This window comes from Petromyzon marinus, chromosome 83, assembly GCF_048934315.1.
Source record: "Petromyzon marinus isolate PM22_M1 ecotype Great Lakes invasive population chromosome 83, UKy_Petmar_22M1.pri1.0, whole genome shotgun sequence".
In the NCBI taxonomy this organism is placed as follows: Eukaryota; Metazoa; Chordata; class Hyperoartia; order Petromyzontiformes; family Petromyzontidae; genus Petromyzon; species Petromyzon marinus.
In genome coordinates this window covers 6,185,836-6,199,438 of record NC_133748.1, presented here as the reverse complement: position 1 = coordinate 6,199,438, position 13,603 = coordinate 6,185,836, and the positions used below count along the sequence as shown (strand labels likewise).

The 13,603-nt window shown below is 46.7% G+C and overlaps 1 protein-coding gene across 2 annotated transcripts in view; it reads left to right on the top strand.

The window, feature by feature from the left end:
- The first annotated feature begins 855 nt into the window (after positions 1-855).
- LOC142907798 (tripartite motif-containing protein 14-like) overlaps positions 856-13,603 on the top strand; it is a 38,938-nt gene continuing 26,190 nt past the window's right edge. The window contains exons 1-3 of one of the 2 annotated variants that reach the window (XM_076057604.1): positions 856-979; positions 7,138-7,441; positions 12,893-13,115. In XM_076057604.1, coding sequence (XP_075913719.1) covers positions 7,185-7,441; positions 12,893-13,115 — 480 coding nt within the window. In that variant the 5' untranslated portion in view covers positions 856-979; positions 7,138-7,184. The remainder of the gene's footprint in view (positions 980-7,137; positions 7,442-12,892; positions 13,116-13,603) is intronic. The other variant, XM_076057603.1, reaches the window with a different exon arrangement.

The following is a 13,603-nucleotide window of genomic DNA, read 5'->3' as shown; positions in this document are numbered from 1 at the left end:
GTGTAAAGATGGGAGTGGAGGTGGGGTAGGGTGTAGAGGTGGGAGTGGAGTAGGGTGTAGAGGTGGGGAGTGGAGGTGGGGTAGGGTGTAGAGGTAGGAGTGGAGGTGGGGTAGGGTGTAAAGGTGGGAGTGGAGGTGGGGTAGGGTGTAAAGGTGGGAGTGGAGTTGGGGTAGGGTGTAGATGTGGGAGCGAAGGTGGGGTAGGGTGTAAAGGTGGGAGTGGAGGTGGGGAAGGGTGTAGAGGTGGGAGTGGAGGTGGGGTAGGGTGTAGAGGTGGGAGTGGAGGTGGGGTAGGGTGTAAAGGTGGGAGTGAAGGTGGGGTAGGGTGTAGAGGTGGGAGTGGAGGTGGGGTAGGGTGTAGAGGTGGGAGTGGAGGTGGGGTAGGGTGTAGAGGTGGGAGTGGAGGTGGGGTAGGGTGTAGAGGTGGGGAGTGGAGGTGGGGTAGGGTGTAAAGGTGGGAGTGGAGGTGGGGTAGGGTGTAGAGGTGGGAGTGGAGGTGGGGTAGGGTGTAGAGGTGGGAGTGGAGGTGGGGTAGGGTGTAGAGGTGGGAGTGGAGGTGGGGTAGGGTGTAGAGGTGGGGAGTGGAGGTGGGGTAGGGTGTAAAGGTGGGAGTGGAGGTGGGGTAGGGTGTAGAGGTGGGAGTGGAGGTGGGGTAGGGTGTAGAGGTGGGAGTGGAGGTGGGGTAGGGTGTAGAGGTGGGAGTGGAGGTGGGGTAGGGTGTAGAGGTGGGAGTGGAGGTGGGGTAAGGTGTAAAGGTGGGAGTGGAGGTGGGGTAGGGTGTAGAGGTGGGAGTGGAGGTGGGGTAGGGTGTAAAGGTGGGAGTGGAGGTGGGGTAGGGTGTAGAGGTGGGAGTGGAGGTGGGGTAGGGTGTAGAGGTGGGAGTGGAGTTGTTGAGGTAAAATAATTCCGCCACCTCTAAGGAAGTTGACTCCCCAGAGCAGAGTTCTGAGAGACCGCGCGTAGCGAGCAGGGGACTCAGGTGGGTGGCGTTCTCCCTCTTCGGTGCACGGACATGGGACGACGATTCCATGACGATGATGATCATAGTGTAGATGCCCAGACACGGGCCCACGGGCCCACGGTTGTGTTTTAGTTGACAGCCTAAATAGTTGAACGTTTCAGCACGGTCCTGACTGCGAGGATCGTGCTGAGGTGGGACTGCATGAGTGGTGTACTCTGTGGGTGTACTGTACTCTGTGGGTGTACTGTACTCTGTGGGTGTACTGTACTCTGTGGGTGTACTGTACTCTGTGGGTGTACTGTACTATGTGGGTGTACTGTACTCTGTGGGTGTACTGTACTCTGTGGGTGTAGTGTACTCTGTGGGTGTAGTGTACTCTGTGGGTGTACTGTACTCTGTGGGTGTAGTGTACTCTGTGGGTGTACTGTACTATGTGGGTGTACTGTACTATGTGGGTGTACTGTACTCTGTGTGTACTGTACTCTGTGGGTGCACTGTACTATGTGTGTGTACTGTACTCTGTGGGTGCACTGTACTCTGTGGGTGTACTGTACTATGTGGGTGTACTGTACTCTGTGGGTGTACTGTACTCTGTGTTTGTACTGTACTCTGTGTTTGTACTGTACTCTGTGTGTACTGTACTCTGTGTGTGTACTGTACTCTGTGTGTGTACTGTACTCTGTGTGTATGTGTACTGTACTCTGTGTGTACTGTACTCTGTGTGTATGTGTACTGTACTCTGTGTATGTATGTCTACTGTACTCTGTGTACTGTACTCTGTGTGCATGTGTACTGTACTCTGTGTGTACTGACTGTGCACTCTATATACTGTGTGGTCTACTGTGTGTGTACCGTACACACTCTGTGTAGTCTGTGTATACTGTGTGGTGTAGTCTGTGTGTACTGTGTGGTTTAGTCTGTGTGTACTGTGTGTACACTGTGTATACTGTGTGGTGTAGTCTGTGTGTACTGTGTGTACACTGTGTATACTGTGTGGTGTAGTCTGTGTGTACTGTGTGGTGTAGTCTGTGTGTACTGTCTGTACACTGTGTATACTGTGTGGTGTAGTCTGTGTGTACTGTGTGTACACTGTGTATACTGTGTGGTGTAGTCTGTGTGTACACTGTGTATACTGTGTGGTGTAGTCTGTGTGTACTGTGTGTACACTGTGTATACCGTGTGGTGTAGTCTGTGTGTACTGTGTGGTCTAGTCTGTGTGTACACTGTGTATACTGTGTGGTGTAGTCTGTATGTACTGTGTGTACACTGTGTATACTGTGTGGTGTAGTCTGTGTGTACTGTGTGGTTTAGTCTGTGTGTACTGTGTGTACACTGTGTATACCGTGTGGTGTAGTCTGTGTGTACTGTGTGTACACTGTGTATACTGTGTGGTGTAGTCTGTGTGTACTGTGTGGTGTAGTCTGTGTGTACTGTGTGTACACTGTGTATACTGTGTGGTGTAGTCTGTGTGTACTGTGTGTACACTGTGTATACTGTGTGGTGTAGTCTGTGTGTACACTGTGTATACTGTGTGGTGTAGTCTGTGTGTACTGTGTGTACACTGTGTATACCGTGTGGTGTAGTCTGTGTGTACTGTGTGGTGTAGTCTGTGTATACTGTGTGGTGTAGTCTGTGTATACTGTGTGGTGTAGTCTGTGTGTACTGTGTGTACACTGTGTATACTGTGTGGTGTAGTCTGTGTGTACACTGTGTGTACACTGTGTATACTGTGTGGTGTAGTCTGTGTGTACTGTGTGGTGTAGTCTGTGTGTACACTGTGTATACTGTGTGGTGTAGTCTGTGTGTACTGTGTGTACACTGTGTATACCGTGTGGTGTAGTCTGTGTGTACACTGTGTATACTGTGGTGTAGTCTGTGTGTACTGTGTGTACACTGTGTATACTGTGTGGTGTAGTCTGTGTGTACTGTGTGTACACTGTGTATACTGTGTGGTGTAGTCTGTGTGTGCACTGTGTACTATGTGGTGTAGTCTGTGTATACTGTGTGGTGTAGTCTGTGTGTACACTGTGTATACTGTGTGGTGTAGTCTGTATGTACTGTGTGTACACTGTGTATACTGTGTGGTGTAGTCTGTGTGTACTGTGTGTACACTGTGTATACTGTGTGGTGTAGTCTGTGTGTACTGTGTGTACACTGTGTATACTGTGTGGTGTAGTCTGTGTGTACTGTGTGGTGTAGTCTGTGTGTACACTGTATACTGTGTGGTGTAGTCTGTGTATACTGTGTGGTGTAGTCTGTGTGTACACTGTATACTGTGTGGTGTAGTCTGTGTATACTGTGTGGTGTAGTCTGTGTGTACACTGTATACTGTGTGGTGTAGTCTGTGTGTACACTGTGTGTACTGTGTGGTGTAGTCTGTGTGTACTGTGTGTACACTGTGTATACTGTGTGATGTAGTCTGTGTGTACTGTGTGTATACTGTGTGGTGTAGTCTGTGTGTACACTGTGTATACTGTGTGGTGTAGTCTGTGTGTACTGTGTGGTGTAGTCTGTGTGTACACTGTGTGTACTGTGTGGTGTAGTCTGTGTGTACACTGTGTATACTGTGTGGTGTACTCTGTGTGTTGACTGTGTTTACACTATGTAGACTGTGGTGTATTATTGTGCGTGTGAACTGACTGTGTACACTGTGTACTGTGTGGTGTAGTCTGTGTATACTGTGTGGTGTAGACTGTGTGTACACTGTGTATACTGTGTGGTGTAGTCTGTGTATACTGTGTGGTGTAGACTGTGTGTACACTGTGTATACTGTGTGGTGTACTCTGTCTCTGCATCGTGTGCATACTATGTGTACACTGTTTATACTGTGTGGTGTGCTGTGTTTGTGTGTACACTGTTTATACTGTGTGGTGTGCTGTGTTTGTGTGTACACTGTTTATACTGGATGGTGTAATCTGTGTGCACTGACTGTACACTATTTATGTTACATGGTGGACTGTATGAGTGTATATATACTGTGTTTACACTGTGTATACTGTGTGTGCACTGACAATGTGTACACTGTGTATACAGCGTGGTGTACTCTGTGTATGTGCTGGCTGAGTGTACTTTGTGTATACTGTGTGGTGTATTGTGTGTGGACTAATGTGTGCACACTGCATACTGTGTGGTGTACTCTGTGTGCATTGACTGTGTGTACACTGTGTATACTGTGTGGTGTAGTCTGTGTGTACTGTGTGTACACTGTGTATACTGTGTGGTGTAGTCTGTGTGTACTGTGTGTACACTGTGTATACTGTGTGGTGTAGTCTGTGTGTACTGTGTGGTGTAGTCTGTGTGTACACTGTATACTGTGTGGTGTAGTCTGTGTATACTGTGTGGTGTAGTCTGTGTGTACACTGTATACTGTGTGGTGTAGTCTGTGTATACTGTGTGGTCTAGTCTGTGTGTACACTGTATACTGTGTGGTGTAGTCTGTGTGTACACTGTATACTGTGTGGTGTAGTCTGTGTGTACACTGTGTATACTGTGTGATGTAGTCTGTGTGTACTGTGTGTATACTGTGTGGTGTAGTCTGTGTGTACACTGTGTATACTGTGTGGTGTAGTCTGTGTGTACTGTGTGGTGTAGTCTGTGTGTACACTGTGTGTACTGTGTGGTGTAGTCTGTGTGTACACTGTGTATACTGTGTGGTGTACTCTGTGTGTTGACTGTGTTTACACTATGTAGACTGTGGTGTATTATTGTGCGTGTGAACTGACTGTGTACACTGTGTACTGTGTGGTGTAGTCTGTGTATACTGTGTGGTGTAGACTGTGTGTACACTGTGTATACTGTGTGGTGTAGTCTGTGTATACTGTGTGGTGTAGACTGTGTGTACACTGTGTATACTGTGTGGTGTACTCTGTCTCTGCATCGTGTGCATACTATGTGTACACTGTTTATACTGTGTGGTGTGCTGTGTTTGTGTGTACACTGTTTATACTGTGTGGTGTGCTGTGTTTGTGTGTACACTGTTTATACTGGATGGTGTAATCTGTGTGCACTGACTGTACACTATTTATGTTACATGGTGGACTGTATGAGTGTATATATACTGTGTTTACACTGTGTATACTGTGTGTGCACTGACAATGTGTACACTGTGTATACAGCGTGGTGTACTCTGTGTATGTGCTGGCTGAGTGTACTTTGTGTATACTGTGTGGTGTATTGTGTGTGTGGACTAATGTGTGCACACTGCATACTGTGTGGTGTACTCTGTGTGCATTGACTGTGTTTACACTGTGTAGACTGTGTGGTGTAGTCTGTGTGTATTGACTGTGTTTACTCTGTGTAGACTGTGTGGTGTACTCTGTGTGTACTGTGTGTACACTGTGTGGTGTACTCTGTGTGCATTGACTGTGTTTACACTGTGTAGACTGGTTTATTATTGTGTGAACTGACTGTAAGTACACTGTATACTGTGTGGTGTAATCTGCGTGTGTGTACTGTGTGTGTGTATTGACTGTGTGTGTACTCTGTGTATACTGTGTGGTTTACTCTCTGTGTGTGTACTGACTGTGTGGACTGACTGAGTGTGGTATACTAACAGTATATATTCAGTGTGTATTGTAGTTTTGTATCGTTGTCGATTTAATTCTCTGATCCATAACTCTTTACTGGACATCTGAAACAAAGAGCTTCATAGCTCCATCCGGATTACTCCTTCAGTTGATAAATACAGATCCTCATATTGTCTATAACAGCGGCGCCAACCCGATTGGTCGCGTTAACCAGTAAACCCCAAGGAATCATAACCTGGCCAACAATTACGTGGCCTTGAGGGGGGTGGTGGCTTTGACGGCTTCTTCGTTCTGTGGCAGGGTCAGATTTCGGCCTCGGCTAAGTGAGCTACAGCTAAGTCAGCCTGGCATTCATTAACGACGGGGGCCCTCTTAAGTGTGAACAAAACTTATAATCGTACACACGTTCTACTTTTTTTTACATAGCCCGTTGAAAAATAGAAATATCTTAGGGCCCCAGCATTGTCATAAATCGCCCATGCTTGGGGCTCTGCGTATCTCCACTTCACGGTAGCTACGTAGATGTTGACTACCTCGCGCGGGGTACAGGAGGTCGTGGGTTCCATCCCGACCCTGACGATGCCTGCTGCTGTTTATTTGTAATTTTTGTCTCTCCCCGTGGTTGTCACTGCGTGGATTTTTCTCCGGGTTCTCCGGTTGTTCCCTCCCCTTCAGAATCAACGTGATGCGTTTAGAGTATTTGGCTGCAGCTTTAAATCTCCACATAATGGTGATGATAATGAGCCACTTCGTTGAGCTATAATTTGTGGTGGCCAGGTCGCTTCTGAAAAAGATCTACACAGCTCAGTGGACCTTACCTGGTAAAATTAACATAGATTAGTCTATATGTATCTCTGCATTTCTATGCATCTCTGTGGTGTCTCTATGGGTATCTGTGTACTGTATTTTAATTCCGATATGATGGGGCCTCTTAAGCTCGACGTAGCTTAGGGCCCCAGCATTTTCATAACCTGGACCTGTTCCACGGTGACATCGATCAATTAATCAGTCTTTGTTTTATTTGCTAATCTCGCCCTCAAGCAGGCACCAGTGCAGATTTCCCCGCACCTCCATGTAGCATGGTTGGCTATTTACGGTGTGAAATAAGTTTAATAAACATGCATATAAACCTGTATGGTTCTCATTGCATATCTGTGCGTCTCTATGAATCCCTAGGCATTTTGATCACTGTAAATTTGGACGTGATGATAAGCTACTTCTTTGAGCTATAATTTGTGGCCTGGTTGCTTCTAAAAATAACTACATAGCTCGGTGAGCCTTACCTGTTGAAATAACGAAAAAATATAGTTTAGTTGAAATAATTTTTAAACGGGAAATGAAATAAATAAAGAAGCAGATACAGGGTAGACGAGTCTGACCAGGTGCGTCTTGCACAGAGCACGATTATTGAGCGCTATGCTCGACACGTTTTGGATGTCGCTATTGCAGATACGCAATTGCCCTTCGGAAGAACAAGTTTGAACTTAAGTTCAGCCATTCCGCAAACACCCTCGTGCTCAGCTGTTGTCGAGTCGCCCCACTTTTCCGGAGGACAGAACACAACGCAGAGATACACCTACTCAAAATTGTCTCCAAACTTTATGATTTTGTTGTTGTTGTCTATTTCGGCCACCTGTCCCACCTCGTTAGGATTTGCGGGAGCAGAGGGACAGCAGACCGGATCGGCTCCACTCAGCATGGCAGCGGCGGCAGCAGCAGGTGGCCGGGACCGGGGCCTGGAGGAGGAGCTGACTTGCTCCATCTGCCTGCACCTCTACGTCGACCCCGTGCTGCTGGGCTGCCCACACACCTTCTGCAGAGAGTGCATCGTGAGCGTGTGGCGCGACGGTGCCTGCGCCTGCCCCGAGTGCCGCAGGGTCTTGCCCTTTGGCTCCAAGGAGGAGATGCGGAAGCAGCTCGAGAAAAACTTCAAGCTGGCCAGCATCGTGGACAGGTTCTGTTCCCGGGAAAAGATAGTTAGTTGGTTAGTTGGTCGGTTAGTCCATTGGTTTAGTGAATTACATTTGTTGAGCCAGCTGGCTCGGATTGGGAAAAATTTAGCCCACTTTTCACAAAGTCTCTGTCTATCTCTATGTGTCTCTATGTAACTCTGTGAGTCTCCCATGTGTCTATATGTATCTCTATGAGTCGCAATATAGCTCTATGAGTCTATGTATCCCTTTCTTATTCTTTTGTATGGCATTTTTGGGGACAGCAACAGATAAATTGATTTCGAGATTTGATATTGATTCGACTTCTCCAGGAGTAGCCGCATGGATTTGTTTCAGATCGCCGTTGAATGATCTGATATGTTGCACGGTCTGAGATCTTGCACCACAGTCACAAGTGTCCACATCTTCCACGGAGTGTCCGGATCTGATTCAAGGAGGACCAGATCTTCTTCGGTAGATGAGATCCTGTTTGGAGGATTTCAGGGTCGCTGATGATGTATTTCTGCAAGATTTTGGTGTTTGCCCAGGTTTCCTCTCATCGTGCTTTGGTGGTCTTGTCATCATCATGTATGTTCCTTGCATATTGCCAGAAAAGTTTTCTGGATTTTGAGCCTGTGTGGTGGGGGCATGGAGATGTCTTTGTTTATTGGGAGGTTTGGATTTACGATGGCCTTGCAGTACTCCGTCACAGATGCAGCATCGCGACAGAGCTGCGCAGGATCGATATTTGCGAGGACCGAAAGCCACTGCAACGGTGTGCTCTTTAGCATCCCTGAGATGATCCTCATGGATGCATTTACCTTTGTGTCCACCAACTTTGCACGCTTTTGTTCCAGGCTCAGGCACAATATCCTGCCGCAGAGAAGACTAGTGCTGTGGGGGCCGTCCGGAGGGTTGTTGCAATTTGCTCCCCATGTTCCGGCCAGTTTATGAACGAGATTAACTCACAATTTTGTTTTTACAGCAGTATTCTGCAGGTTTTGTGGAAGGTGAGGCTGCTGGCAAGAGTTACACCGAGGTATTTGATGTACTTGTCGTGCTGGACCTCTTCGCCACAGAAAGTGACGGCCAGTTTCTGGTCGGCGCTTGCATTGTTCAGGTGGAATAACGTTACAACAGTTTTCCTTGGGTTTGGGCGGAGCCTCCAGTACTTGAAGTACGTTTCAAGTTTCTTAAGGTCTTCGCACAGGTCATTTTGCACCTCAATTTTGAGTCGTTCTTTGGACGGCAAGTGCTAGGTAATCGGCGTAGCCAAATTTCCGGCCGACGGTGACAGGGAGGTCACTTATATCTATATGTTAAAAGTGCCACAGCAAGCACTGATCCTTGTGGGAGCCTGTTACTGAGGAAGTGGGCTCTGCTGACAGTGTTCTCTAGGTGGACATGGTTTGGCCGGTTGCACAGTAGCGATGATAGAAGTCTGAGGGTTTGCTGGGATCTGATGACCTTAGAAGCTTTAGCATGAGGCCTTCCCACCATACTGTGTCATAGGCCAGTGATTGGTCGATGAAGCGGCCCCTGTGATGTTTTTGCACTTGTAGCCAGCTTCAATGTGTGTGGTGAGTTACAACACTTGATAGCAAATGCTGTGGCCAGGGCTGAAGCCAGCCTGTTCAGTTGGTATAGTTTCCTCGAAGATCGGTGACATACAGGTCAGTAGCATCCTCTATAGGAGTCTGTACACTGTAAAAAGCAGGGATATGAGGCAGAACTTATTTGGGTTTGCGGTTGATTTCCAGAATGGCAATGACCTTCATTTGTCGCCATTTTTTGGGAATTTGCCTAAGGAAATAATGTCTGAAAACAATCTGGCCAGCCAGTGGCATCCTTTTTGGCCGAGGTGTTTAAGGAACTCTGGATGAATCCCATTTAATCCTGTGGCCTTTCCTGATCTGTTGGCTTTCATGGCATCATTGACCTCTTCTTCATTGAAGGGGGATAACAAGGCTGTTGTCGGTGCACATTCCACTATTAATTGGTGGAGTTTTCATTTCACTCGCTGTCTTGTTTGCCGATCTGTAGAGATCTTTCCATTCAATAGCATCTGTGTGGCAATGGCATTGATGGGTACATTGGCGGTCTTGTTTCTCGGTGGTGGTGCCGCTCCTTGGTATCTCAGGAGGCACCAGGCTTTATGGCTTGAGTGCGTAAAATCTAATGACTGCATCGCTTCTGTCCACCTTTGGCTCCTGGATTCATTTAGGGAGTCCAGGAGAGCTTTTCCACACTCTGGGCTTCCTGACTCTGTATTTCTGGAGCAGGAACTCGCTTTGTCCTTTCCAGCATGGAGTGTCTTCTGCCCAGTAACCCCATGGAATTTGTGAGTGGGCTGCTTGAGGACAATCTTGGTGAAACGTTCATAGTTTTCTGACTTTGGTGGATTCTGGTAGACAGTGCACACGATGGCTTCAATAAAAGTTTCCCAGTTGCACTTTCTTAAGTTGCATCGTGGCACAGGGGTGGACGTGATCATCAGAATTTTGACCCTGATATGCACCAAGCCTGGCCTGTGCTAACTGTTCGGGAATTGTCCAGAACCATTCTGGAAGCACACGGCAGTTTACCCGAACTTGAACACGACACAAAGCACAGGTAAAGGTTTGAATTCTTCCTCCATCGTGCGGAATGGATGGTGCCTTCATCTTTAGCGTCAAACAGAATGAACAGGTAACTAGTTGCTGCCCAGTCGATGACCTATTCACCGGCGAAAACCGCGGGATTGGTCACAGCAGGCAGCATGTTTGGGCTCCATGTGGTTCTTGGAGGTTTATATACATTTATCACAGATACATAATTGATTTTGACGATGATGATGCCTGTCAGTATGTTGTTTTCTGCGTTCATTGTGGTGAGGTCCTTGAAATGGAATTTCACGTGACGTTGGTAGTCCCTGCTTAGGATGGTGGTAGCTGGCTCTCGTCGTCGGCTGTACAGGAAATTATTGGAGCAGGAGCGCGTCGAACCACCTGGATTACGAGGAAACGTCCCAGCAAGTCGCACTTGGGCCTTGATAGGTGCCTCTACGTTTAGATGGCAAACACGTAGTGACGGCCCTATTCTGCAGTAAGTTTGGCCATGAAAAGGATCTTTGGTGTTGTAATCCTGATCAGGAGGGCCATTTTGGCATTCAATCGCTGGGATGATAACATTAGTTTGTGACAAGCACGTAACAGTGCAGACCATGGGAAGATTGCCATCTTCTCCACCTATATATCTCTTTTAGTCTCTATGTATCTCTTAGTCTCTGTATCTCTATAAATCTCCTATGTGTCCCTAATGAGTCTCTATGTCTATGAGTCTATATGTATCTCATCTCTATGAGTCTGTTTAACACGTAGGCTTTCGCGCCCAATATCCTCCATAATACATGATTTTTGGGTTAGATCACGTAAATATATAAATGTGTCGTTAAACCCGCCACCACCTAACACAGCCAATTTAGTAAGGTTTGTCACGTAGACAGAACATGCCAATTCGTTACTAGTACAGCACACAGCATTTACAAGTTGAGTACTCAGATTGTCAATGTTGTGGTTTTGCTCTCCAACACACCGGTGTGCTGTATTAGAAGAAAATTGGCATGTTATTTTTAATTGACAAACCTTACTAATTGGCTGTGTCGGGTGGTGACGGGTTTAACGACATATTTATGTATTTACTCTATGAGTCTCTATGTATCTCTAAACATCTCTATGTATCCCTGTGAGTTTCTGTGTATGTCTATGAGTATCGAAATATCTTGATCTCTACGAATCTATACGTATCGCTACGTATCTCTATGAGTATGTATCTCTGTGGCTCTGAATCTCGATGTATCTCTATGAGTCTGTTTGTTCGTGTTGCTCACCTTACATTAAAACTGAGAACGTTTCAGAATAAGAGTTTAAATTAAACAACATTATTTCCTATGATATGTTAATTCGAAATAGTTATTTTCTCTCTCTCTGTATGGCACTCTGAAGCCCTATTTTTGGGTCTGCTGCGCCTTATAAATACGAACAGAGTAATAATAAAGAGTGATCAAAGTAAAAGTAAGAAAACGGTTGCACCAAAGAAGAGAGACCACCTAATGATGCAGGCATTGATGGGAAGGAAACTGGCACTATTTGGACACAACAGAATGTTTTAAGTGTGGTGTTGTTGTTTGAGGAAAAATGAGAGGAACTGGAAAGAGTGAAGGACCAAAACAGAGAATGGCTTGACGACGTTATAAGAGATTGGTGCTAGAAAGATATGGTACTACTTGAGTCATATTGGCACTACAAGACAGAGAAAAGTGGAAACTAATGACAATGTGCAGTGGCCACCTACTATGTGGGCTATCAGCCCATGGATCATAATGATAAATAATTACAAAAGGCATCAAGCTACAGAGGTAGTCTTGTGACATTGTTCGTGATTGTGTAACACGTTGTGGATTTACAGAGCAGGCATGCTGCTACCACATCTTAAGACGCTGCTGTGCAGAAACAGAGCGAGTACACAACCCACAACATGCTGTATACCATAACCGAGGTTTTTTTGGGTTAGATCACGTAAATATAAATGTGTCATTAAACCTGCCACCACCCAAAACAGCCAATTAGTAAGGTTTGTCACGTAAACAAAACATGCCAATTCGTTACTAGTTCAGAACACCGGTGTGTTGGACAGTAATTCCACAACATTTACAACATACCATGTATGTATGTTGAACCTCTTTCATACCGTACATAGCCAACCATGCTAATTGGAGGTGACGGGGGAAGGACAACAAACTAAACTCAAAAAAGGTCCCGGTCTCTGGAGTTGTCATCTGGTTAAACAAAATATACTTGAAACATGAAACTGTCTTTTGTCTTGCGAGTCCCTACTCACGTTTCATGACAGTACAATACTAAACTAAACTATTTTACATTTTACCAGATAAGGCCCACTGAGTTATATAGCTCTTTTTCAGAAGTGACCTGTCTATAACAAATGAATGCTCAACCAATTCGCTTATCATCACGTGGAAATTCATAACAGAAGTCAAATACTCTAAGCGCATGATTCTAAACGTGGAGTGGGAAAAATGGAGGACCCGGAGAAAAATCCATGAAATCACCATGGGAGAGGGAGGCAGACTCCAAATATACAGAAGCAGCCATTGTCAGGGTATGGGATTGAACACGACCTCCTGCATTCCAGGCGAGGTACTTAACATCTCAGCACCGCGGTACCCCAGTGTTTATTATAAATGCAGAGGAAAAAACTTGACAACAAGGGAAACATCCATAAGATCACAGGGAGAATGAACACCCACACTCTAAATGTATAGCAGATATCGGGGTCGGGATCGAACCCACGACCTCCTGTGCACCAGCCAAAGTAGTTAACATCTTGCCACCGTGGTGCCCCAATGTGGACAAGTGAGCTACGGGAGAACCGGCCACTATTCACGGTCGCTCAGTGAAGACGGTTTGTACCCATAGGTTCTCAAGTCTCAGCACGCAAGGGGAACGGCCGCTGAAGGAGCTCAACCCGAGCTTGGCACGAGTGAGGCTCCTGAATCTGGACCTCTGTGCTCAGCATGGCAAGGCACTCGCCATGTTCTGCCGGGAGCACAGTGCGTTTGTGTGCACTGACTGCATCACGAGCAGTGCGCACCGGGGCCACAAGATAATGTCAGCAGAGGAGGTTGGTCGGCAGGCAAAGGTGAGGTGCTCTGAGCGCGGCGACCGCGTGGTGATGGTGGTGGTTGTGGTGATGATGGTGGTTGTGGTGATGGTGGTGGTAGCGATGGTGGTAGTGGTGGTGATGTTAGTGCCAGACGGTAAAGCTATGGTGAGCAGTGCCATGTAGGGACGGCGAATTTACATTGGCCATTCCCCTCATCGCGTTTGTAGCCACCACAGCATCCAAAGTGTGCTCTAGACAGGTGCGAGGGGCTGGTAACCCCTCCACCTTCAATTATCACTAATCCACGAAAAAAATATACAGCTAAGCTTGTGCCGGAGGCCCCGGGGGGATAATCATCTATGATGTCTCCTGGCCAAACGACATTTGGCGGAGCCAGGAGATTGAATCCTTACCCTTGGCGTTACTCCAGAAAGAGCAAAAAGCCACTACGGGTGGCCACGTGGAATGTTCGAATGCTCACTGCGGAGGAGAGGCTGTCACTCCTCTGTCGGGAGCTCGACCAG